At 43.1% G+C, this 27,527-nt stretch overlaps 1 protein-coding gene and 1 long non-coding RNA gene across 3 annotated transcripts in view; both read right to left on the reverse strand.

The window, feature by feature from the left end:
* Positions 1-229: 229 nt before the first annotated feature.
* Positions 230-780, reverse strand: LOC120998497. Its single transcript, XR_005778411.1, has 4 exons — positions 694-780; positions 561-615; positions 391-450; positions 230-299 (listed from the first exon to the last, which is right to left on the reverse strand). It is a non-coding gene; the product is annotated as an uncharacterized LOC120998497 (long non-coding RNA).
* An 11,415-nt stretch (positions 781-12,195) lies between these two features.
* MED23 (mediator complex subunit 23) overlaps positions 12,196-27,527 on the reverse strand; it is a 130,703-nt gene continuing 115,371 nt past the window's right edge. The window contains exons 27-30 of one of the 2 annotated variants that reach the window (XM_040429132.1): positions 23,542-23,756; positions 22,902-23,022; positions 16,612-16,743; positions 12,196-13,389 (exon numbers count right to left, since the gene is read on the reverse strand). In XM_040429132.1, coding sequence (XP_040285066.1) covers positions 13,216-13,389; positions 16,612-16,743; positions 22,902-23,022; positions 23,542-23,756 — 642 coding nt within the window. In that variant the 3' untranslated portion in view covers positions 12,196-13,215. The remainder of the gene's footprint in view (positions 13,390-16,611; positions 16,744-22,901; positions 23,023-23,541; positions 23,757-27,527) is intronic. The other variant, XM_040429133.1, reaches the window with a different exon arrangement.

Raw genomic sequence — 27,527 nt, forward strand, 5'->3', positions numbered from 1 at the left:
ATTTTTATATTGGGTTGACTTGGTTATAAGCACCCATGCTCTCTGATGAACAGCTATATACTTCGCTGTGTTCTGTCCCGTCTAGGCAAGCCAGGGGGTTTCCATGTTCTCGGCCCCTGTGTACAAAGGTAATTATTAGTCAGCGAAAGTTATAGGAAAACACTGGCTGTGGACAAGAAAAAGATAAACACTCTAGCTCAAAAACATGTTCTATTGGCATGCACCTACCGTAGAGTCGCAGTGAAAAAAAAATGCACGCCAAGGCTAAAGAGATGATCTCCTCCGCTCAATCAATCCACCTGTTAAAAAAAAATAAAAAGGGGTGGAAAAATTGATACAACCGCTTTTTAATCAGAAAGCTTGGTTGTGTTCACGTTAGTCTTTTCTCACCTGTTGATAAGATTTGCTCTGTCCCGTCTACGCAAGCCAGGGGGTATCCATGTTCTCCGCCTGTGTACAAAGGTAATTGTTAGTCAGTGAAAGTATGTGAAAACACTGGCAGTGGAAAGAAAAACAAACACTCTAGCTCAAAAACATTTTCTATTGGCATTAAACCCTACCGTAGAGTTTCTATGAACAATCGCACGCCACGGCTAGAGAGATGCACCCATCCACCTGTTTAAAATAATAAAAAGGGGTGGGAAAATGATACAACGCTTTTGAATCAGAAAAGCTTAGTTGTGTTCACGTTACTCTTTTCTCACCTGTTGTACAATTTTTGTTATGTCCCGTCAAGGCAAGCCAGGGGGTATCCATGTTCTCCGCCTGAGTACAAAGTTAATTGTTAGTCAGCGAAAGTATGTAAAAACACTGGCTGTGGGGGGCATGGCCTGTGAGCGCATGGAGTGAGACGCACTGTTCACTGCTCCTGTAGTATCCTGGCTATAAACTATCGGTTAGCACGCTCGATTACTTGAAAAATCCTACCTGGTGAGAGGAAAGTGCTCCGGTGGCTGTTGTGTCACAATCGGGAGCCTGAAAATGCTGAGGAAATCGAGTAAAGTCACTAAACAAGACCGGCTGGAGGTGGGCCAAAATGGCGTGATGGAGGAGAGGTGACGGCGCTGCATGAGATGGTGAGCCAGAGCGCGGCAGCTAAATCAGCAAGATTGCTAGGCTGGACAGCGGAGTGGGCGGACTGGGCTGAAGACAGGGGGACTGACATACTTACCTCCTCTGACAGGAGGATGGTTCCGGGGATAGGCGACGGCCCGGATGCGGCTGATCAGTCCTTGCAGACTCCTGCATGCCCTGCGAAAGATACAGAGAGCCCTTAGGGCCGGGGGTCTACAAAAGGAGCCCACTCTGAAGGACATAATGGCTGCTGTAGCAAGTTGCAATAGCACACTTAAAGTGCTCACAGTACAAGTTGGCAGTCTGCGGTCTGATGTGTCTATAATTAGACACGATTTATACAAGATATCCGAGCGCACCTCTGAATTGGAGAAGAGAGTGTCCTCAATGGAAGATGTAGTCCAGCCTTTGCAAATGGCGTCTAAGACGTCTATGAAGGACATTGCTGCCCTGTATGCTAAAGCGGATGACCTGGAGAACAGGTCGCGGAGGAACAATCTGCGGATTGTAGGAATGCCAGAGAAGACAGAGGGGGTCAATGCCACTGAATTTGTAGAGAAATGGTTGTATCAGTTGTTTCATGAGAAAGGCCCATCTTCCCTGTATGCGGTGGAGCGGGTGCACAGAGTGCCCATGCGGCCGCTCCCACCGGGCAGGCCCCCTCGCCCTATTCTTGCGAAGATTTTGCATTTTAAAGATCGGGACACAATTCTACGTCAGTCCAGGGACAATGAAGAGATGGTTCTGAATGGGGTCAAAGTGTCCATCTTCCCAGATTATTCGAATGAGGTGCAGCGGAGGAGGAGCCGTTTTATGGATATCAAGAAAAGGCTCTTAGAGGGTTGCAGGTTCCATATGCCATGCTGTTCCCTGCTAAATTGCGAGTAGTGGCTTTGGGATCCACAGATTTTTTTGAGGATCGGATGAAGCGGCGCAGTGGCTGGCGTCCACGAACGGCAACTGAGAAATGGAGCCTTGGACACTTGAAGGAGGCAGATATGCTTTTTGGGTTTAATTTACATATGTGTTTGCACTTTAATGTCACTTAAATGTTACACCAGTTAAGAAGTGTTCTATATAATGCTACTGCATGGTAGATTCTGAGGTGGAGTAGGAGGTTAGGGGATTGTAATGTATTTCCCAGTTGTGGAGAGGATTCTCTGCCTGAGGGAAAGTATTGTTAGAATCAGTACTGATTATTGTTCACTAGGGGGCAAATTGCTCACGGAGAGGGGGGGGGGGGGGGGGACTACTGTTCGCATTTGCAGTAACTGATTACTGGGGAGGGAGATGGGGGGGTGGTAGGGTGATAGGCAGGGGCGGGGGTTGAGGGTGTGACTCTGAATGGATGAGGATTGAGTGGGTGTGAGAGACAGGTATGTCGCAGGGTTTTGTCATGACACAGGTGATTAAAGTTTGAGCTGGAATGTGAGGGGTATGGCTGTGGACGGAAACAACAGTGTATTTTTTCACTACTTGAGGCGTTTTCAGCTGCCATCTGTTGCCTGCATTTAACTAATGATACTGTACAGTGGCTGAATAAAAGTTGGTGTGGGGACACGCTGGTACACGCAATCCATTCCTCACATTTCAGGGAGTATGTGTGTTAGTGCATAAAGTATTTGATATGACATGTGCAGCAGCTGTGTGGACGCTGATGGCAAGGTTTGGTATGTATTGTGTGCAAGATTGATGGGATTCCAGGTGGTGTTGGTGTCAGTGTATGTGCCTCCACCGTTTGCGTCTCTTTTGATATGGGCTATTATGACATTTGTGGCGGACTTCCCTGGGTTACCATGGCTACTAGTGGGAGACTTCAATTGCACGCCGGATGACTCTTTGGATAGATGTCGGGTGGAAGGATCAGGCGGATCACCCGGGAGTGTTGCTCTGAAAAATATTAGAATGAAACTGGTGTGTTTGATGTTGGAGACTACGTAACCCTAATAGGCGCGAATATTCGTGCAGATCTGCTAAGCATCATTCACTATCACGCATAGACTTGGCTCTGGTCAATGATTGTTATGTTACCACTGATCAGGGATGTTACTCATCATCCCTCGGTCGTTGTCTGACCATTCTTTGGTGCAAATTGACTTGTGCCTGGTGGTGCTCAGGCAGGGACCTGAGGCTGTGGAAATGTAACCTGCCCTGGCTAAACGTACTGGGTGACCTGTCTGGGGTTTCTCTGGCAGTCAGAGAATACTTTGCTATCAATGGAGGGACAGCTTCAATACACGGAGTATGGGATGCTATGAAAGCGTTCTTGAGGGGAGTACGATAAAAGAAATAGTAAGCATTAATCTAAGTCCAGAGAAGCTGATATTAAAGCGCATGCGCAAGTGGCGGAAGCCGAACGGGTGTTTGGTAGGTCTCCTTCCCTGGCTAATAGCGAGGCGCTGGCAGTAGCTCAGGAACAGTTGAGGTTCCATTTAATGCAGGCTGCAGAGCGGAAGTGTAGTTTTTATCGCCAAAGATCTTTTGGGGGGGGGGGGGGAGAAGGTAGGTCATCTACTGTCATCAGTTGTTTCTCAGGCTCAGCGGGGTTCCTCTTGCATACAGGAACTGAAGGATGGAACTGGGAATAGTAGCCAGGACACAAAAGGAATATTGGATATTTTAAAAGGTTTTTATGTGTCTTTATATGCTTCCACTGTCTCTAGTTCTGAGGAGGCTTTGACCACCTTTTTGGCAGAGGCACAGTTATCAGTGTTGTCAGACGAGGATAGGGAGAGATTAGAGGAGCCAATCTCGCTTGAGGAGCTGGAGGCCGCACTTGGGGATATGGCGAATGGTAAGGCTCCGGGGGCAGATGGCCTACCAGTGGAGGTATATAAGAAGCTGCAGGGGGTATTCCTTCCCGAATTGCTCAAGGTGCTTGAACATTCACTGGAGACGGGTTCGCTACCACATTCTATGCAGGAGGCTATTATCATAGTTATCCCTAAGCCTGGGAAGGATCCCAAATTACCGGATTCATATAGACCAATTTCGCTTTTAACAGCGGATGTAAAGCTCCTGGCGAAGGTGTTGGCAAACAGGTTGTCCAGGGTGATTCTGACCATTGTACACCCGGATCAGATGGGATTTATGCCAGGGAAGTCGACTGCTATAAATGTCCGCAGATTATATGGCAGTTTGAATATTCCGGCAGATAACTGTGGGGACAGGCCTTGCTTACTCTTGATGCCGCCAAGGCGTTTGATAGTGTAGAGTGGAATTATTTGTGGGGGATCTTGAGAGCCATGGGCTTTGGTGTGCGGTTTATTCAGTGGGTAAAGGTGTTGTACTCGAGTCCCAGGGAGAGAATTAGAGCAAATGGGGGGCTGTCGGATAACTTTGTTTTGGCTAGAGGCACCAGACAAGGATGCCCACTGTCGCCCTTGTTGTTTGCTCTTGCAATTGAACCACTGGCAGCCCTGATTCGCCTGTCGCCTCATATAATGGGGTTTAGATATGGTGCGGTGCAGAACAAAGTGGCTATGTACGCTGACGACACTTTATTATTCTTGGGCGATACTGGGTCATCTCTGGATGCAGCCATGGCTTTAATAGATAGACTTGGGAGCTTCTCTGGACTTCAGATAAATTGGCAGAAGTCTGCTTTGATGCCGATAGATGGGCAGGCCCTGCAAATTAGGCGAGTTAATAGTACGGTACCCTGGGTAAATAAGTTCAAATACTTAGGGTTGTATATAACACCTAGACTGTCGGATTTTGAAGAATTAAATCTGACCCTGTTGCTCGCTACTTTCAGGCTGAAGGTAAGGACTTGGTGTAGGCTCTTTTTATCGGTAGTGGGTAGAGTAAACCTTTTAAAGATGGTAATGATGCCCCAGCTGCTTTATGTATTAAATAATGCCCCCGTGTGGATTCCTTTGGATAGGTTTAGGGAAGTACACTCCATGTTCAGGGACCTTATTTGGAAGTACGGTCAAGCAAGGATCAAGCTGGAGACGTTGCAATACCCTAAGACAGAAGGAGGTTTGGCAGTTCCGAATGCCTGGATATATTTCTTGGCCTCCCAGTGTCAGCACTTAAAGGGCTGGATTTACTTCCAGTCGCAGGATGTGACGGGAAGGATACTGCAGCACTGGTTGGGTAGTAGTGACCTTATGTGTATACTGGAGGGGTCAGGAATGCATGTGGGGAGAGAGAAGGTCTTGCTTATTGAACTTATGAAGAAGGTATGGGCAAAGGTGAAACAGCTCAGAGGTGTGGGTGGAGTTGGAGAGCTTTCCCCAATATGGAACAATAATCTATTGCCAGAATTCTTGTCTTTGTCAGGACTCCGGAATTGGGAATCTCATAAGGTAATGAGGATAGGTCAACTGATGGAGGGGAATGTGTTCAAATCATTTCAGGGTCTGCAGCAGGAATTCAATGTCCCTAAGGTCTGGTTTTATCAGTATCTACAATTGAGGCATGCCTATGATGTCACGATAAGGAAAGGTTGTATTATAGCTAAAATGGATGTGGTACAAAAACATATTCTCCCGGTAGGGGGGAAGAGAGGGTTGATTTCGCAATTGTATACCCTTTTACTGGGCAAATTTCTAGAAGGGTCCCCTCTGAAGCGGATGGTGAAATGGGAGGATGATCTGGGGGACATTTCTAAAGATCAGTGGGAAGATATACTGGAGGCAGTTCCCAGAGTGTCCCTAGGTGAGCAGGGTAAGTTGTCACAACTATTCATCATCCATAGGGTATATAAAAATCCGGTATTTTTACGAAAAATTGGTGTTAGGACTGATGATAAATGTCCGAAGTGTATGGAGGAAGGAGCGGACCTGTTGCATATGCTTTGGTCTTGTCCAGTGAGTAGGTAGTTACTGGGATGAGGTGTTGACTTTGATTAATCGCAACTTGACGCTGAGGTTGCAAAAGGACCCTATGATATGTGTGTTGGGATATGTGTCGGAGATTGGAGGGAGTGAGCTAGTAAAGGGGGCGGTAGGGAGGCTGTTATATGTGGCTAGAAATCTGGTGGCGCAGCGGTGGATCCAGGAGAGTCCGCCAACACTGGACGAGTATGTGCGGAGGGTGCATGACATGTCAACTATGGAAAGAGGTGTGTTTGTGAAGAGAGACTGTCCTCAGAAGTTTGAGAAATTGTGGAATGAATGGTTGTCTCATACTCATATCGTGATATAAGATATGTTGGAGGTATTCACGCTCTGAATTACAGGGGGGGGGAGGGGTGTGTGAGGTGCGGGGGGTAAGATTTTGCTATGTTTTATGCATATTTTGTATAATATTTGCTCTTGTTAAAGTACATTGCAAACTGCTGTGAGGGGATTTTCTCCTGTTATTGTCATGGGATATTGCTATATTCCAATCTCTGTATTTGTGATTGAAGAAACAATGTACTGTCAGAAAATAAGTCTACTATAATGGATCAATAAAAATGATTTGATTTAAAAAAAAAAAAAAAACACTGGCTGTGGAAAGAAAAACAAACACTCTAGCTCAAAAACATTTTCTACTCCTCCACTCAGGCAATATAAAACTTTTAATCTGCAAACAGATAATCACTTTCCAAAAAGTTTTTTTTCACAAAAATAAAAACCAGTAAACAATCAAAAACAAGAAAGCAACGGCTTAGAAACAATAGATTTTGGATGGAACTGAAAAGGTAAATTGTTGTTTTTTTGTATAAATAACCTGTCAATAATTATTACTTGCCAAACCGAGACCAATGTTGATGTAGAACGTCTTCTTTTTTGGGCCGCTCAACATTTGCAATGTTTTGTGGAAGATCCGGTGTCCGACTATTTCATTCTGATGTGATCTCTCCTAAAGCTATTTTCAAACAGTCGGCTAAAAATTTTTCAACATGTTCGACGCTCATTGGTTCATAAACGTTTTTCCCCATCCAGCGTTTTTTCCCCTTTGAAAGTATTAATTTTGTTTGTCTTGTATCTATGGGTGCTAAAACAGATGTTGGTACTTAAACAACTGCTTGTTGTCTTCCCAGATTATTATTATGCGCTAAAATTGCTAGTTTTGTTCTGGCTTCCATGCCATCAATTTCAAAATGTATTCTATTTGTACGAAACTTTAATACTAAACTGTGGAAGGCTTCAACTGTACGGTGTTGCAATTTCTGATCAAGTGTGGAACATCGCTGCTGATTTGTTGATTTTGGATGATCTTCTCCAGTCTACGAAAAGCAGTACTCTCTTTTTTGAGCCATAATACTGAAGGGTTTTCATTTAATTCTTCATAGGAACATTTTTTGTAGTGTTCTCCATTTTCCCACTCATGCATGTCGACTATGTGATAGAGAACAGGATTCCAATGTTCCCTGAAGAAAACCTCATTGTGGTGACATGTTTTTACACTCCACCAGAAATGGTTCACTATCTTATCATTCCAGGGTTTCAGTTCCTGTCCAGCTCTTCTGTTACTTGCCTTTAAAAATTGACCATCTCCGGCTATACACATGGGAAAAGCATGCATTTCTTCATGTACTTTTCTCTTTTATTTCTGCCAGGCAATATCAATTGCAGGGAAAATAAATCTAGTTTGATAATGGTAAAAAGTTGTCTCCGAAAATGCGGTCAAACCAAAAATGTTAACCAATTTGTGCACCTTTTGAAAGTTAAAGTGGAGTCCACTGCACAAGATCGATGATGCCAAAAGGACATTGTCACTCCAAAAACGACCAATTTTAGGCTAAGTACTCCATAATAAAGATGAGTGCCCTCTCCTACATCTACCGCAAATTGTCAAAGCACTTCCCTCGGTTTTGAAATAGAAAATATGGCTAGATTACAACTGTCAGTATACTGACATTTCACCTGACGTAGAAGTACATCAAGGCAACTTTCATTAACTATAAATTAAGGATCATTGACCATGTCTTCAACAGTTAGTTCTGGAAAAGAATAATCAGGGTTAGTTTCCAAAACTGACTAATGCAATCAAATGAGACGAGCAGTGGCTTACCATCAAAGGGTCATACGAGTTATCCCTTGAATCCAGAACTTCCCGTGTCAACTTCTGCATGAGTGCCAATATTGCCAAACTCCGGAATTTCACCTGTTAATGGAAAAATTCTACTAACCTCATCATCATCACTGTTAACCACATCTTCTGGTTAAAACAAGATTTGGTCTTTTTTTGTACTAATAGGAGACAGAAGGCTAACAAAAGGAATGTTAATCTGATTTAGATTTGTTGAACCTTTTGGCAAAGGTGTAGATTCAGTTACTATATTAGTAAGTTGTCTTACAGGGGATTGTTCTTCCACAAGGACCACGTTTGGGAAATCATAATTGGTCTGAGTCGAAGCATCTCTGACTTGTTGAATTTCCACGCATGAAAAAAATTCAGTCTGCCCACTTGACTCAGTATTTATAGAGGATTCAGAAGACAAACATATATTATCAAACTGTTGCCCACTAAGATTATCAATTTTTCTCTTGAATATTATTATTATTTTTTTCAAATTGTCTGTCACTTTCCTTTTGGATTCAAGCTAATTTTCAAATATGGTTGGATTTGAAATTGGACGAACTACACGGCCACCAGCATTGACAATGAAACTGTCTTCTGTGAAATGTAAAGAACACAGTTTTTTGCATGCTAAAATATCTTCTGCAAGATAATTTAATTCCTCTCCCCCTAAAGGAATTAATATTGACAACCATTCCATTATTCTTTCCCTACTGTTGGGAAAGCAGTGTAATTTTATTTCGTGGCCGTTGTGGATACCTCCAGCCACAAAAAAGCAGTTCTTGATCCAACAAGTGGATGGCATTTTCCAAATTCCTGTTGAAAAACATAAAAATAAATAAATACATATTGTATGGATAGAATTGCTAAAGTAAAATTAAACTTACCAGATTTGTTTTAAAAAATAACCAACTTGGCAACGTAGAAACGTAGATCTAGTCTACAACTTATTCCAACAGGGAATATTTTTTGGGAACACAAAAAATAGATTACTCTTCTTTCTTCGTCCATTGTTGAAGCTTTGAACAAAACTTTTGCATTCAATACTTACCAAATTTTCTTACTTACCATAAATAGTGTTCAAACATATAAACACAAAAACGTTTAATCGTTGAACATGCAAATAACCCATTGCAACCGTGGATATGGGTTTTTAACTCCATAACTTCACGCAACATGTTTCTTCTTCCAGCGATGAACGTTGGATTGAAACTTACCGGTATGGTAGGTACCTACAAATCCTTACCGCAGAAACCACTATACAAAACAAAATTCAAGAAATTATAATCAAATAAAAATGGTAATCGATTTGGTGAACAAATAGAACTTAGATTAATTTAATAAGTACATTTTTAAAATTGTTTTATATTGGAAACGACCAATGTCACACAAAGATATTTTAAATATCCTAAAATGAAAAAAATTAAGATAATATAAATTGAAAAATACTTTTAGGTCCATATTGAATAAGTGTTGATTACAAGTTGATTTAGTTGTCGATGAAACCAATGTCACTTGCCAAAATTTGCTTTCTACATTATTTATTTGGGTGGTTGTTTATATTAGAATTCATAAGTTGGTGTGTGTTACCACTAGAATTTAGTAACTGCAAGCGTGGTTGATCTGATCGTATAGTCCACCCACCATTGTAAAAAGAAAGTGGTGTACTAAACCTCCAAAGTCTTCTCTCAAACTGTCCCAAAAAAACAGCAATAGGGGCTATTGGCATTGTGTTATTACTGTAATATGACAGTTGACATCAGTGCGTTTTGAAAACAATACTTGCATTGTTTTATAGCTAATTAGCACAGAAACAAAGAGTGTAGTAGAGGTAAAGAAATATAAGAATGAGACGGCTGTTGCAGTGAAGCGTATATTTCAATAAAGTGGTTAATCTCAAACATGGCTAGTTTGTATTTGGAACAATTACTGGCAGTGTTAAAAAACGGATGCAGCTGTAATGTATAGTTGGTAAAGGGAGTATTACTAGCTGTTTTTCACAGCTGGCAGAAAAGAATACAACGAGAGCCGGAGTACAACCAATCCTCCATAACCCTGTTGTCCCACAAGCTCGCCTTTGGGTGAAAACAATGTGTTATAATCGTTTGGGTCATCCGTGGCAGATTATGATAACAGGGTGGGCCCCAGTACCCTTTTTTTTAAACAAAAATGCCCCCCAAATTATCATAACCAGCCAAAGGTAAACCATACAGCTGTGGGCTGCCATTATCAGGTGAGAAGGTCATGGTTTTTGGCTCCCTCAGCCTAGTAATAACAGCCCGCAGCCGCCCCAAGAGAGAACCCATCACATCACGGCAACCCGGCTCTTCATGGCACCCCTGGGGCTTTGGGTACCGGGGTAAATGAGTTGGGGGTTTACTGTCAGCACAGTTGTCACAATCAAAAACACACTGGCCGACAATAAGACCCTGTCATAGTGTTGGGAGCGTCTGTACAGAGGCACCCATTACTACCACTGCAAGTATTGAATAGCAAGATGACAAATAGCCATGTTTGTAACCACTTTATTGAAATAATTACTCCCCAACCATTTTAATAAGTAGTTTCCACTTTACTGATTTGTGGTCTTCCAGGATCTAGATGAAGTCCGAGATATAATCTACAAAAAAGAGGAACTGATATCAGTGGGGCATGAAAAACAATTACATTACTATACAAAGACAGATGGTTAGACATTGAGACAACTTAGTTGGTGGAAAATGGATACAATTATTTAGTCCTTAGCCATCAGTAAGGAGAGATAGTATAAATGGCTTCAGTAATATTGCCCACAGTGGACAACATATTGTTGAACATGATAAGCGATTATAATAGTAAACTGTAATCAACAAAGCATGTTCAGAATACAAGGGAGTTGTTCAAAGTAGTACCAGCATGGTTGCTGTCAGAGTTTTTTTTTTTGGGGCGAATCAGTATAACCCCCAGCATGCTCGTTGCCTTAGGGGGCCAGTTATGGGGTATGCAGTATAACCCCCAACATGCTCATTTCCATAGGGGGGCAGGCACTAGAACCCCCATCATGCTCGTTGCCTTAGGGGAGCAGTTATGGGGTATGCAGTATAACCCCAATCATGCTCGTTGCCTTAGGGGGCCAGTTATGGGGTATGCAGTATAACCCCCAACATGCTCGTTGCCATAGGGGAGCAGTTATGGGGTATGCACTATAACCCCCATCATGCTCGTTGCCTTAGGGGGGAAATTATGGGGTAGGCACTATAACCCCCAACATGCTCGTTGCCTTAGGGGGCCAGTTATGGGGTATGCAGTGTAACCACCAACATGCTCGTTGCCATAGGGGAGCAGTTATGGGGTATGCACTATAACCCCCATCATGCTCGTTGCCTTAGGGGGGAAATTATGGGGTAGGCACTATAACCCCCAACATGCTCGTTGCCATAGGGGAGCAGTTATGGGGTATGCACTATAACCCCCATCATGCTCGTTGCCTTAGGGGGGAAATTATGGGGTATGCAGTATAACCCCCAACATGCTCGTTGCCATAGGGGATTATGGGAGGTAAATAGACAATACAACCATCATGCTCGTTCGCCTAGGGGTGATTTTTACACTTTCCCACAGGATGCTGCTGCTGCCGCCGCCGTCTTCTTCGATGCTCTCCGCTGGGGACTCCAAGATGGCGCTCGGTCCGGATGTCTCGCGAGAACTTGAGCTCCTTCTCCCTGGCTAAGAGCGGGGCGCTGCGATTGGATGCGCTCACTGCCAGGGAGAAGATAACCGCGCCCAGCAGAACTAAAATGTTAATGCCTACTATAACCAAGTCGCCTCATTTGCATATGAGGTGACTAAACAAACGGGGAGCACAGCGGGCGAAGAGGGGGGCCTTTTGAAAAAAAATAATAATAATACGTTTTCAGACATCAGTGGCAGCAGCCCGATAAGGTAGTACGAGAATTGCACACACTTCTTTCTGATGAAAGGTCCTCTTTAATATTGCAGCAAATCTCTTGAATGGTGTAAACAAGCTGATCCAGCTATGCCCCATTGAGCACACCACACAGCCTGAGGAAGGCTACTCGGCTGAAAGGCTGCTACTTGCTTTGGATCATATGGATTTCACTGGACTTTTGGTGGTGCCTTGGAATTGTTTTATAAAATACAAAGACAATGAGACGCACCAAGAGGTGTTTCACTTTTTTATTATAAAAATAATTACACATTTTAAGTCACTCAAACATACAAATAATTAATATGCCTTAAAGCATTTGTAACTTTTTAAAAGATAGCGCACAGCCTCATGGCTGATCATCCCAAAAGCATCATTAGAATAGTTCTTGTCGAATCAGATGGTCAGGGCACGTGCCTCAAAAACTAGATATCCGAAAATAACGAGGCTCAAAACACAATGATATAAGCCTAGTTTCATGTGGATGTGATACAGAAGTACAGATATTTTATGACCACTCCCCAACAGCTCCCACTACATCTTCCCAAGGGACTAGTAAACAAGCCCACAGAACCTCTATTGTTGATACCGTATATGTTCAAGTTTAGTGAAATCACAATGGGATGATTCAGGTCAACGTCGGTAACATCCTTTTTATTGAGAATACATGATTTTTCAATGGGTTGGGCCACAGGGACCTTGAATTTCCTTGAGCAGCCCTGAAAAAACATCTTCAGTGCTTATGCTGCCAACTGGAGCAATTCTGACACTTAAAAAGGTTGGTACACGAAAGCAGGGAACCAGGGAACCCAGACGTCAGGATCGCTACGTATCCTCCTGCTACTAAACTGCTGTGCAGTAGGAATGACTGTAGGTTCACAATCGACCTTCGTAATTGGGAAAGTTGTAGTGACAGTTCGTGGGAGTCAAGGATCAGTCCTTTAGCATTGGTTACATACAATGTCAGTCTAACGTAGCTATTACAGGGTATCTTTCAGGTTAACGCTCTGTATGGATATGTATTTGTGTCTTCTGGTTCACAAAACAAATTGCAGCTCTTTTGTACAAACAGTGTTAAAAAAAAAAGAAGGAGTTTCGGTCTGATTTCTCAAAGAAAATGAAACCACTGGCTAGAAGTTCGAAATTTACAAAAATGATATCGGTCCAGAAACTGGTTTGTTCAAATGGCATGAAACCATTTAGAGATCCCTCACAGTGTTTGTGGAAAACCAGAAGTGACTGTCCAATGATGGCCTTTATTGTGCCACAGGCAAAGTAACATTTACAGAGACCTGGTTAGCCTGAGGCGCTGGAGATCCACTATTAATCGGTGGAGGAGGTGCAGTGGCTGGCTCCTGCTTGCTGATGTGAGTGATAAAGCGCAGCCGTAACTTTAAAGCTGGTCGCAGGCTGAAGATGATCTTTTCAACCTGAAAAAGATAATAAATGACATGTTTCATCATCATGTCTACTGGTAACCACTGCTGTGGGACTGGGCTGCCTTTGTCTATATGCTACTTCCAACCAAGACCTCTGGACATGCCCAGAATATTTAAAGGGATTATCCGACACTCACAAATGCTAGGGAGGCTCCTCCCAGTCACTACCTGCCATTGGCTGCCCCCCGACACCAGATCCCCGTGCATGGAGAGAAGCAGCAGCTGCAGTGCGGGGACCAAGAGCAGCGCAAGGAGCGGGATAAGTAGAATCAGTGTGAGGTGCCTGGCCTATGGAGGGTCATTTGTTAGTGTTGGATAACCCCTTTAGGCCTCATGCACACGACCGTTGTGTGCATCCGTGGCCGGTGTGCCGTTTTCCGTTTTTTTACTTTCAATGGGTCCGTGGAAAAATCGGAAAATGAACTGTTTTGCAGCCGAGACCGTGATCCGTGTATCCTGTCCGTCAAAAAAAATATGACCGGTCCTATTTTTTTGAGGGACAACGGTTCACGGACCCATTCAAGTCAATGGGTCCGTGAAAGAACACGGATACACACAAGATTGGCATCCGTGTCCGTGATGCGTGGCCGTAGGTTACTTTCATACAGACGGATCCGAAGATCCGTCTGCATAAAAGCTTTTTCAGAGCTTCGTGAAAACTCAGATCCGACAGTATATTCTAACACAGAGGCGTTCCCATGTTGATGGGGATGCTTCAGGTTAGAATATACTAAAAGAACTGTGTACATGACTGCCCCCCGCTGCCTGGCAGGTGCCGTCAGGAAGCAGGGGGCAGCCCCCCCCCGACTGTAGTTAACACATTGGTGGCCAGTGCGACCGCCCCCCCCCCCTCCCTCCCCTGTAGTTAACTCATTGGTGGCCAGTGGGCCCCCCTCCCTCCCCTGTAGTTAACTCTTTGTTGTCCAGTGCGGCCGGGAGCTCCTCCTACTGGTAAGTGACAGGTCATTAAGCAATGCGCCGCACAGACCTATCACTTACCAGTAGGAGGAGCTCCCGGCCGGACACAGACATCGCAGCTCACAGGTAAGTATAATGTTTCTACAAATTGCTAAGTAACCATGGCAACCGGGACTGCAGTAGCGTCCTGGTTGCCATGGTTACCGATCGGAGCCCCAGCGATTAAACTGGGACTCCGATCGGTACTCTCCGCTGCCACCAATGATAGGGGGGGAGATTTTAATTAGGAGGGGGAGGGAGGTGGGGCCCACTGGCCACCAATGAGTTAACTACAGGGGAGGGAGGGGGGGCCGGCCGCACTGGCCACCAATGAGTTAAAAACGGGGGGGGGGGGGGGGGGGGGGGTCTGCCCCCTGCTGCCAGGCAGCAGTCATGTACACAGTTCTTTTAGTATATTCTAACCTGAAGCGTCCCCATCACCATGGGAACGCCTCTGTGTTAGAATATACTGTCGGATTTGAGTTTCACGATCTAACTCATATCCGACAGTATATTCTAACATAGAGGCATTCCAATGGTGATGGGGACGCTTCAAGTTAAAATATAGCATCGGATTGGAGAAAACTCCGATCCTATGGTATATTAACTCCTGACTTTACATTGAAAGTCAATGGGGGACGGATCCGTTTGAAATTGCACCATATTGTGTCAACGTCAAACGGATCTGTCCCCATTGACTTGCATTGTAATTCAGGACGGATCCATTTGGCTCCGCACGGCCAGGCGGACACCAAAACGACTTTTTTTTCATGTCCGTGGATCCTCCAAAAATCAAGAAAGACCCACGGATGAAAAAACGGTCACGGATCACGGAAAAACGGAACCCGTTTTTGCGGACCGCAAAAAAATACGGTCGTGTGCATGAGGCCTTAGTCTGAGATTTCTGCCAGAGGATAGATCATCAGTTTAAACAAACTGCAGAACCCCTTTAATACATTACAAATGTAGGTGGCGGCAGAAATACATTGCCGGTACCCTGCCTCTGACAGGGCGCTGCGATCAGCGGCAATTAACCCCTCAGGTGCTGCACCTGAGGTGTTAACCGCCGCTGATCGCAGTGCCCTGTCAGAGGTCGGGTGCCAGCAATGTGTTTCTGCCGCCGGCTGTACTTGTATATTAAACGTTAATTATCATTGGTGGCTCAGTGTGCCCTCCCACCCACTCACCAGTATTAAAAATCATTGGTGGCAGTGGCCACAGAGTCCCCTCATCTCCTCTCATTGGTGGCAGTGGCAGCTTCTGATCAGAGCCCCAGCAGTGTAATCCTGGGGCTCCGATCGGTTACCATGGCAGCCAGGACGTTACAGCACTTGCACCCCAATAAAAAGAACGGTTTGCTCGAATTACAGAGGTATCATCTATTGCAAACCTGAAAGCAGCAGTATAAATGGAAATTTGGATCCTGCAGCAAGGTGTAATAGGATTGCTCCTATTACCCAGGCTGTACACTCCCCTATTGGACCCTTTTATAGTGTGGAATAATTCCTCCCTATCCTTATCCTACACTTCTAATGATCTTTCCCTGAACTTCTATTCAGCAAAATAAAAGTTTTCAAGTCTTTCCTAGCACTGTCCCTAGCGCCTGCTGACGTCTCTCCCTGCACAAAGTACACTGGAAAATGGCTGAGGCTATTTATAGGGCTGTGACATCAGAGGGCTGGCTGGCTGCTGATTGACTGCATACATGGCATTTTGGGTGATCCCTCGTTCCCAGAGTTCTTTGCTTCATGTCCTAACACGCGCAGCAGCCATTTTAGGAAAAAATGCGATTCGTTACCACTAAAGGGCTCATTCAGACGGCCGTATGCTGTCCGCAAAAATGCGGATCCGTTTTTTTGCGGACAGCTCAGCATGTCCGCAAAAAAACGGACTGCATTCAGTTTTTTTGCTGATCCATAGACTTCAATAGGGCCATGTCTTGATTTTCACTGACATGTATAGGACATAATTCATTTTTTTGCTGAGCTGTACAATGGAAGAAAAGGGCCCCATAGAAATGAATAGTACAGCATCTAATCCTCAAAAAAAAAACGGATCCGCATTTTTGCAGACAGCATACGGCCGTCTGAATGAGTCCTAAGAGTGAGGAAATTCTGATTCGGCGTGAATCGAATAATTCCTGAAATTCAGATCGAATTACACTTAGTCAACTTCGATTCGCTCATCTCTAATCACAACCCATCCCCAATACTCCAGTCATCTTTTGAGACACTCACAAATTCTTAAGGGACTTACCTGGTCTTTTATGCTGTCTCCAGTGAACATGTATTTCATGTGATAAAGGAAGTCACATATGGGGTCCATGAAATTCAGGTGTATACTGCTTTGATCCACATTCAATAGCATTTCATAGAATGCCACACCAATCTAATGAAAAGGAAAAAACATTGTTATGATAGTTGGAAAAGAGTGCAAAATGTAGCATGGCTTAAAGGGAATGTGTCACTATGTTCTGACATATACCCAAATGCTCGTTTACCCTGATAGTTCCCAGCGATCGATCCATAATCTTCTCAGGACTAACCTGTCCTATTTTATCGCCATATAATGCTTTCCCGCCGTTAAGCGCATTAGCATAAATAATTCCTTCCCCTCACACCACCATAGCCTATTTCCCTCCCCCTAGACTTTGATTGACAGCCAATTTCTGCCCTCACTGCTTGTTATCTCATCTGAAATCGCGCACATGCGCTTTTAATGAAAGACCAATCAGCTAGCTTAGTGTATATCCCCTTTCCCTCACGCCACTACGTGCAGAAGTAAATAAGTGCGCGTTACGGAGGGCACTACGTACATCACGTGGTAGCGTTGCGATACATACACAACGTAGTTCTGCCCGAAATGAATACTGCACATGCGCGAGATTTTATCTATAGGGGCGTTTCTTAGGCGGAGCTGAAGCGCTTGACTCTGAGAAAATATGACTCTTTTCTGCGAATTAGTATAAAAGGCGGGAAAGTTTAAAGGGCGATAAAATAGGACAGGTTAGTCCCGAGAAGATTATGGATCGATCGCTGGGAGCTATCAGGGTAAACAAGCATTAAGGTACATTTGGTTTTATATGTCAGAACATGGTGACAGGTTCTCTTTAAAGGGAAGACAGGTTGGAAAGACTCCAAAGCAAAGCTTTACTCGGGGTAGGTCATCAATATCTGATGTCAGGGGTCAGAAAGCCTGCACCCCTGCTGATCAGCTGTTTGAAGAGGAGGCGTCACTCCATGGGAGCGCTGCTTCCTCTTCATTACACTATGCGTCAACTTCCCTATAGCGGTGAGCTTTCTGACCCCTGACATCAGATATTGACAAGTACTTGTTCTAATCAAGTGAATTGTAATTACACTCGCTTCTGAGATAACGGCCAGTGTAATGAACAGGAAGTGGTGCTCGCATTGAGCACTGCAACTTCTTCAAACAGCTGATTGGTTGGGGTGCCTTTTGTTGGACCTCCGCTGATCAGATATTGATGACCTATCCGGAGAATAGAAAAAACACTAGCTGAGAGCAGCACCAACGTACCATGTAGACTTTCACAGGAATGCATCAGCCCATCCGTGACCCCAGATTCACAGTGGTCATTAGATCAGTATTCCAATCAAAGTTGACAGCAGCATATCCATTAGAAGTTCTTTATGCATAATGGGCCCTTAGAAAAATGTACAAAAAAACCAAAGAAAGTGCAACGTTTCGACTACATAGTAGTCTTTTTCAAGCATAATGTGGAGTGAACATTAGAAGTTTATAAAGTGTATATAGCACATCCCCCAATATTCCTATACCAATAAAGCGTGCAGATTCATCACTATAATACCCACTTATTAAAAATCACCAATACAACGCTTTCACTAGGTGTCATCATTACTGACCAACCTCAAGTGGTGCATAAAGTGTTACCTCACCAGTAGTTTTTATTTATTTATCGATAGGTGGAGGACAGACTGCATTGGATTTCCATCGTGCACGGGAATGTTGTGTCAGGCAGTGATTTTGAGCGACAAAATGGGTAACCTCTGATTAATTTAATAATATTTTGTTTATGACTATATACCCCAGAGGAAGTCAGTAACTGTCCTGTGATGACCGAGATACCAGATCGCACGGTGGATCGACCTACCAGTGGTGGTATGTTCTACTGTTGTGTCACGAAGCTGGGTTGGTCTCCATGGCAATGGAGATGCTCCCGGTGCTGGGCGTGTTTGGTAAGGTCAGGCGGACGTGAGCTGTCTGGCCACATGACTGGGAGTAAGTCATGTGACGTTGATACGTCACTCACTAAGGATGAATGTGACGCAGGAGGAAGGAACTGTGAACTGAAAAGCGCAGTTGCTTGGAAGATACGCCAGACCCATGTGCATGATGTGATGGATCCATTTGCTGCCGTCCTCCATAAGGTAACCCTTTATGCACCACTTGAGGTTGGTCAGTACTGATGACAATCACCTAGTGAATGCGTTGTATTGGTGATTTTTAATAAGTGGGTGTTATAGTGATGAATCTGCACGCTTTATTGTTATAGGAATATTGGGGGAGGTGCTATATACACGTCTAATGTTCACTCCACAATATGCTTGAAAAAGACTACTATGTAGTCGAAACGTTGCGCTTTCTTTGGCTTTTTTGTAAATTTTTCTATAGATCCATTATGAATAAAGAACTTCTAATGGATATGCTGCCGTCAACTTTAATTGGAATACTATCCTAAGAATAGGTCATCAATATAAAACCCCTGCACAACCCCTTTAAGGCCCCTTTCACACGAGCGAGTATTCCGCGCGGATGCGGCAGGTGAACGCATTGCATCCGCACGGAATCCTGACCCATTCATTTCTATGGGGCTGTTCACATGAGCAGTGATTTTCACGCATCACTTGTGCGTTGAGTGAAAATCGCAGCATGCTCCTCTTTGTGCGTTTTTCACATAATGCAAGCCCCATAGAAATGAATGGGGTTGCGTGAAAATCACAAGCATCTGCAAGCAAGTGCGGATGCGGTGCGATTTTCACGCATGGTTGCTAGAAGACGATCGGGATGGAGACCCGATCATTATTATTTTCCCATATAACATGGTTATAAGGGAAAATAATAGCATTCTGAATACAGAATGCAAAGTAAAACAGCGCTGGAGGGGTTAAAAAAAAAATCATTTAACTCACCTTGATCGCGATGTCGGCATCTCCTTCTGTCCCCTTTACTGAATAGGACCTGTGGTGAGCATTAATTATAGGATCAAGGACCTTTGATGACGTCACTCCGGTCATCACATGGTACGTCACATGATCTTTTACCATGGTGATTCACCATGGTAAAAGATCATGTGACGTACCATGTGATGACCGGAATGACGTCACCACAGGTCCTGTTGCTGCACAGAGATCAGATGAAGCAAGAAGGAGATGCCGGGCCGCGAACAAGTGGACTAAGGCGAGTTAAATTTTTAGATTTTTTTTTTTTAACCCCTCCAGCGATGTTTTACTATGCATTCTGTATTCAGAATGCTATTATTTTCCCTTATAACCATGATATAAGGGAAAATAATACTATTTACAGAACACCGATCCCAAGCCCGAACTTCTGTGAAGAAGTTCGGGTTTGGGTACCAAACACGCGCGATTTTTCTCACGCGAGTGCAAAACGCATTACAATGTTTTGCACTCGCGCGGAAAAATCGCGGGTGTTCCCGCAACGCCCATGTGAAAGAGGCCTAACACCTACTTTGTGTAGGCTGATAAAATGACTGCCATTTGTAGCGTTGTGAACCATTACCCATGGGAAACATTATTTTGCACGTTGCAGGGGCAACCCACAAACACCACGTGCATCTATCACTATACTTAAAACGGCATAAGGCCGACTCATTTTTGGTATCAGTGGGGAATGGGATGCCAGGTATCCAACAAACTGACTTTTTTGATATGCCACAATTCTTTTCTGGCTAAACCATTTCACAAAACAGGGAGTTTTACCACCATCCCTATACGATGCGTCTATTGTGATTTTATTGAAACCTGGAAAGGACCCAGTGGAGTGCGGTTCTTACAGGCCGATATCCCTGCTGAATCTGGATTATAAAATCTTAGCAAAGATTCTGGCATCAAGATTGAGTGGGGTAGTTAGCCCATTTATTCATCCAGATCAGTCGGGGTTCCTGCCTGGGAGATCCACTTCAGATAATATCAGAAGGGTGCAGGTGGTCACGCAATTGGGATTGGCTAGCCATAAGAGATGGGCATTGGCTTCATTAGATGCGGCTAAGGCCTTCGATTCCATAGAATGGCCATATTTACTTACCACACTAGAGCAATTTGGGATTGGACCAAATTTTATTAAATGGATCTCCATATTATATAAAGAGCCCAAGTCCAATATTTTAGTAAATGGAATATCTTCAAGTAGCTTTCAGTTAGGTAGAGGCACAAGGCAAGGATGCCCACTTTCGCCCTTGCTATTTGCACTGGCTATAGAGCCCTTGGCTATACGCATTAGAACAGATACAATATATCAGGGAGTAAGCCTGAGACAAGGGGAAGATAGAACAGGTTTATATGCAGATGACATGGTGTTATTCATGTCTGAGGTAGAAACCACTCTCCCTAGAGCTGTAACACTTATTGAGGGATTCAGTCGCTTTTCTGGTCTTCTAATTAATTGGACTAAGTCCATACTTTTTCCTTTATATGACATGGAACCTGTACAACTTCCTAATGGGGACTTACCCATAGTCTCCAGTTTTAAATATCTGGGAATCACCATTACGAAAGATGCAGTTTCCTTTCACACTTCCAATATTGTACCTCTATTGGACTTTTGTAAGGAGAAATTTAGAGTTTGGGGAGGCTTACCATTATCAGTAGCAGGTCGTATTAACTTGATTAAATTGGTTGTTCTACCTAAATTCTTATATGTTATGGAACATGCGCCTTATATTATTCCTAAGAAGATTTTTCAGCAGTATACTTCTATGCTAACGCCCTTTTTATGGGGACCTAATAGACACAAGTTGTCAGTAGATATCTTATGCCGTCAGAGGGGTTGTGGGGGCATGTCTTTACCGGACATATACACATATTATTTAGCAGGACAACTACGCTATTTGAAAGCATGGTTAACTGTGGATATCCAAACACCTAGATCAGAATATCTCCTTGCCGAATTCCTAGACCTAAAGTCACTTTGGCCTGTTCTGGAAAAACCAAACTTATTCCCTAGACGATTATTACCAATACATAGATTGGGTGTTCAGGTGTGGAAAGCATGTAAAGCCTTATATAAATACTCAGATTACACACCAGAAATTCCGCTGTGGGATAATCCCATGTTCCCATCACTGTTGTCGCTCCCTGGAATCCAATTCTGGAAACTACATAATGTAAAACTACTAGGAGATGTATATGAAGATAATAGCTTTTGTACCTATGACTCTTTATGCAGCAAATTTGATCTACCTAGGAGTTCATTCCATAGATTTCTGCAGATACGACATGCTTTGCAGACACATTTTGGTATGCCACAAGCTCAGATAACCAAATTTCCCATGATTGGGGTAATCCGCTCCCAAGGCCCCAAAGGGTTTATCTCAGGATTGTACACACATCTTCGGAATGCCAAATGTAAATTAGCTCCGTTAAAGGTTTTATCAAAATGGTGAACATTGATACCAGATCTAATTGATGAGGATATGGAAGATTTACTAGAATCTCCAGTTTTGGTATCCCCGGCCATAAACAATAAGTTCATACAATTATGTATAATTAATCAGGGGTATTTATCTCCTTGGCGATTATATAAAATGGGTGTACTCACACATTCTTGTTGTCACAGATGCTCCATGGAGGGTGCTGACTTTTGGCATCTGGTATGGATATGCTCACATATTCAGAGGTTTTGGACAAAAGTTACTGATTTTTTAAGTATTCTTATGGGACGCTCAGTATCAATGGATCCTAAAATATGCATTTTTGGTATTTTAGATGAAGAGTTATGGGATCATTATGAGAGAATATTTTTGAGGGAAACCTTATTTTTGGCAAGCAAAGCAATAGCAATTAGGTGGATGGGAGAGAGAGGGCCTACTTTGACTCAATGGAAAAATCTAGTAAACACTGTCATCCCGTATGAGAATATTGTATACAAGAATAGGGGATGTGCCTCGAAGTCCAATAAAATATGGGAAAGATGGTGCTCTTCACCGCAGTCGATGTATACTAGGCAAGATCTTTCAAACTCTTTGGCGGAAGTTTTGAGATAAATGTGTACTTATAGACTACATTAAAAATACTATAAGCTATCATAACAGTATTTGGAAATGTTTACCAAGTAACGTGATTGACCAACATGACATGTACGGATTGTATTTGAATCTGTGTTTTATTTTTACGGCACATACCGTTGTATGTACTCTGTATAATTTTATGTATTTTTTATGCTTAATAAAAAGAATTAAAAAAAAAAAAAAAAAAAAAAAACATTTCACAAATATTTTATGAATCCTTCTGCGATATGGAGCTGAACCATGTACACTAGTCCTTTACCTCTATCATGCACCTAGTCCTTTCTTGTTGAAAGCGCTGCAGAAATGGCCCTACCAAGTGGTAAACATACAGTAATTGGTACTCTGTTTTCACTATTGGTATGAGACCTTCAGAGAGGAACCTACAAAAAAAAATATATGCATTATTGGTACGATTAGATAAATATATTAACATTCCGTAATGAGCATTGTTAGGCTCTGTTTACATCCGCATTGTGTATTCCATGAAACTATGAAGCAGTTACAGAATTACAATGAAGTCCGTAGGGTTTTGCTGAACCGTTCATAGATTTGAGTCAAAAAATAACAGAGACTCGTACACAGAGGATAGGTTATCAATATTAATTCCCGGATAGCTGGCAATACACATTAGATTTTGCCAGCTGAACCTGCCGACACATTAATGTGTGTGGTGAGCTCCTGACAGATAATGTCAGGGGAGACAAGGATCGGGCAAAATGAATATATCCACCTGGTCCTTTTGTTCTCCCAGGAGATGAGCTCTGCTCTCTCCATACAGTACACATTCGGCCGAGCCGAGAGGAAGTCAGGAGACATAGCTGTCCGGCTCGCAACTATTAAATGTCAACTGGCAGATTTAGTAATACAACGCTCTTCAAAAGCAAAGCTTGAGCTCATACTTAGGAATGAGAGATAGCTGCCCAATGCTTGAATGATGCCACACAGCATGTGCCAGAGCCAGTGTGTAACTGCAGTTCATCTCTGAGTAAGCCTTGTGACATGCTGTAAAGTCAAAAAGCTGAAATGGGTAATCGACCCAGTCAGTCTCCGATGTCAGACTTGGACTGTTGAGTACACTAATAATTCTGTCGTGGAGAACTATCCAATAAGGCTCCTGAAATACAACAAAATAAGACAACAGATGAGAAAAAGACAAGGTACGTGTCAAAGGCAATTTATACAGTACATAGAAAAGCCATAAACCTCTAAAAGAATGCAAGTAAAATACTCAATATCGTGATAATACCAAAACAGACACAATCTGGGTAGAGGTATACTTATACAAGGAACTACTATAAGCCTCAAGGGCTCATTACCATACTTGACCCAGATCAATATGAAGCACTAAAATATAGCTTTTATTGGTACATTTTAAAAAAGGCAGTGAGCCAAGAAAAGTTTAAAACGTCCTGTTGACTGCGAACAGCATCTGATGAACGTATGCTGCTCGTTTGTGGTGGAGATGTGCACTCTCTCCTACACACAGCAGTAGTCACAATCCTGCCCTCTTGGTCAGGTACTACACTGACACACACATGGAGAACTCAAGCTTTACTCACTGGTTCTGTCTAACATACAGGTGAGCTACCTAGAGGATGAGCTATCACCTCAGGATACACTCGCCGATTACAACTGTACTATGAGCGTAGATAAACTGTCTAATCGGACACACACTGAAAATTGCTCACCAACGTTAGTCTATCTGACTGAACCATGAGATAGCGGCAGGAGAATTGACTCACTAGTGCTAGCTATAATTGCAATCTGGCTAACTGTCTACTATAGCTGCAGCAGGTGAACAGATTTTAAAACCTAAGTCTGACCCCCGACATGTTTTGCCAGCAACCTGGCTTCCTCAGGGGTAACGGGCAGAATTGAAGGCGCTCGCTGCCGATAAGGTATAAAAGACATACTGGTAATGATGGATAGATGGGTAAACCAATGGGGACACCCCAACGTTACCTAGGAGAAGGTGAATCGGGATGTAACCACCAATACCCTTGCCAACTGACCATGCTCGTATTCTCCCCCACATCGCCACGTGACGAATCACAGAGCAGCGGAGGTGGTGCCCGAGTCAGGTGCCGTGCACGAATATGCTGCGCACCGACTTAGAAATATCCGGGAGCCAAGTACTCTACTGCGCATGCTCTGCACGGCGTCTGGATGCGCACGGACTTTGAGGTAAGTAAGGGATAGTACACTACCCCTATGATGATCCTTGCAGACTTGAATTCACAGGACAAAACAGATAGTATTGTGGTGATCTGTAACAGCCGTTGTATAGGGTATATCACAGTGCATATCAATTATCTCGGTTAATTCTTCATGCTATCACTCCACAAAAGGGAGTCAAATATAGAATATACTCAAAATAATCAAGGAAAAAATATATAAGAAAATAAAATAAAATGACAAAGAGTGGTGAAATAAAGTAAAAAGGGGAAAAAAACAAGTGGCCATATATCAAGTCCTCTACTGCGCATACTCTACACGACGACGGGATGCGCACGGACTGAGAGGTAAGTATGGCATTGTACACTACCCTATGATGATCCTTACAGACGTGGATTTATAGGAAAAGACCGATAGTATGATACTGTTTCTAAAAGCCACTGTATAGGGTATATTGCAATACATATCAGTTGTCTGGGGTTAATTCTTCATGGTTGTCACTCCAAATTTTAGCCAGGTTGTTTTCTTTGGTTCCGATTAATAGAAGCTATGGACTAGCATGTCCTTAAGATTTTCCCCCCTCCGATGTGTGATACTGGGTCGTGTAGTGATTACATCTCTCAGGTCGGAATCTGCCTGGAGTACATGCCAGTATTTGTTTAGGCACATAAGAAATAATCCCAGCAGATGTGCTTGCTCTTCAGAAACATTTGGGAAGAACTAAAATTTACTATGACGTATGATTATCATACTATCAGTTTTCTGGACGTACGAATATCAAAACGGATGGATGGGTGTCTGGCCACAGATTTGTTTCGTAAGGAAACAGATAGGAATAGCGTACTACACTACCAGAGTGCACATCCACTTTCCCTGAAGAAGGCCATCCCCAAGTCCCAGTTTTTAAGGGTTAAAAGAATTGTGTCAACTCCTGAGATACAAACCCTGAGAATGGAGGAGATGTCTTCCAGGTTCCGGGACAGAGGTTATCCAGAGGGGGTACTCAGGGAAGCGAGGAGTGCTAGTGAGGGCATAATCATAGCCAGGATAAGGAGGCAGGTGCCCCGTTATACCATTTGTTCACAAATATCACCTGTATAACCATCTTTTCGATAATATTGTGCGCAAACACTGGCATATTTTGGGTAAATCTTATCCAATGGTAGAGGAGTTCAAAAATCCACCTCTTATATGCAATAAACGTAGTCCCAATTTGAGGGATCATTTGGTTCATTCAGACATTGGAACCAATATTAAAATACAGACCCAGAGAACTTTGATCAGTCAAAAGGGAGGTACTTTTCCTTGTCTCCACTGCATGCAATGTAGTAATGTATTAAAAGGACAATATTTTCATCATCCACGCACTGGGAAGGCCTATAAGATCAGAGGTTATTACACCTGTGACACGAAAAATGTCATTTACCTCATTAACTGCCTGTGTGGGTTATTGTATGTGGGAGAGACAATGCAAATGGTAAAAGACTGTATATCTAAACATAAATCCACAATACGGAAACCAAATTTGCTGTTACCTATTCCTTCTCATTTTCATAACCACAATCATTCCGTTGCACAATTAAAATATCAGGTCATTGAGCAGGTATGTCAACCAAGGAGGGGAGGTGATTTGAAGAGATTATTGTTACGCAGGGAGGCCTTTTGGATCCATACGTTGGATACGTTATATCCAAAGGAGCTTAATAGGGATTATGAGGTCATGTGTTTTTAAATAGATTCTTTCATTTGTTATTTTTTTGCAGAGTGCATTGCCACGCAGCTAGCCTGGAAATACACGAATTAGGACGTCAGGTGTTTCTTATTACTAGCTAGTGATGTCTGTTACTAATTAACTGATGATGTCATGACCATGTGATTGCGATTTAGGTCTATATAATGTGAGAAAGTGTCAGTATGTACTATGCAGTTGAGGAAGGCTGACATGCCGCAACGCGTTCTCCTTTGAACCGTTAATAAAGCACATTCTGAAGAGCAAGCACGTCTGCTGGGATTATTTCTTATGCATCTTATGGGGATTGCTCCTTTCCCATGCAGACATTGAAAAGGTCGTGAGCAGTCTTGTTTGGAATTCCCCAGTATTTGTTTAGGATCTGGTATATTTTATGATTCTGGGCATCATATGTGCCAATGCATCTGATGATTTTGGAGGTGGGAACCTTAGGCACACTGCACAATATGTCCGATCGTCTGGTGTTTTTGGCACGTGCAAAAGCCCTATGTAGGACCTTTTTAGGGTAACCCCTTGATCTGAATCTATGATAAAGATTATCATACTCTCGAAAAAAGGTAAAGTCCTCAGTACAGTTTCTCATAGTTCTAATGTATTTTTAGGGATTGAGGGTGGTAGCTCTGCCAATGCAGCAGATTTATGGCAGTCGTTTTGAAAAAAACCTCTGTGAGGATATGGCCACCAGAGTCCACAGACAGCCGTAGGTCCAGAAATGTCAACGTCTGGCTATCTATTTCGGAGGTAAACTCTATCCCTATGTTATTGTGATTTAGTAATGTAACACAATCGTGAAATAAATCTGTGGTGCCGTCCCAAAGTAGGAGTACATCGTCGATGTACCTGCCCCAAAATAAAATGTGTCTAGTGAAGGTGTGAAATTCATCTGTGAAAACAATAGAGTTCTCCCACCACCCTAAAAACAAATTTGCATAATTTGGTGCACATTTACTTCCCATTGCA

The sequence above is a fragment of the Bufo bufo genome, chromosome 4, assembly GCF_905171765.1.
Source record: "Bufo bufo chromosome 4, aBufBuf1.1, whole genome shotgun sequence".
Taxonomy (NCBI): Eukaryota; Metazoa; Chordata; class Amphibia; order Anura; family Bufonidae; genus Bufo; species Bufo bufo.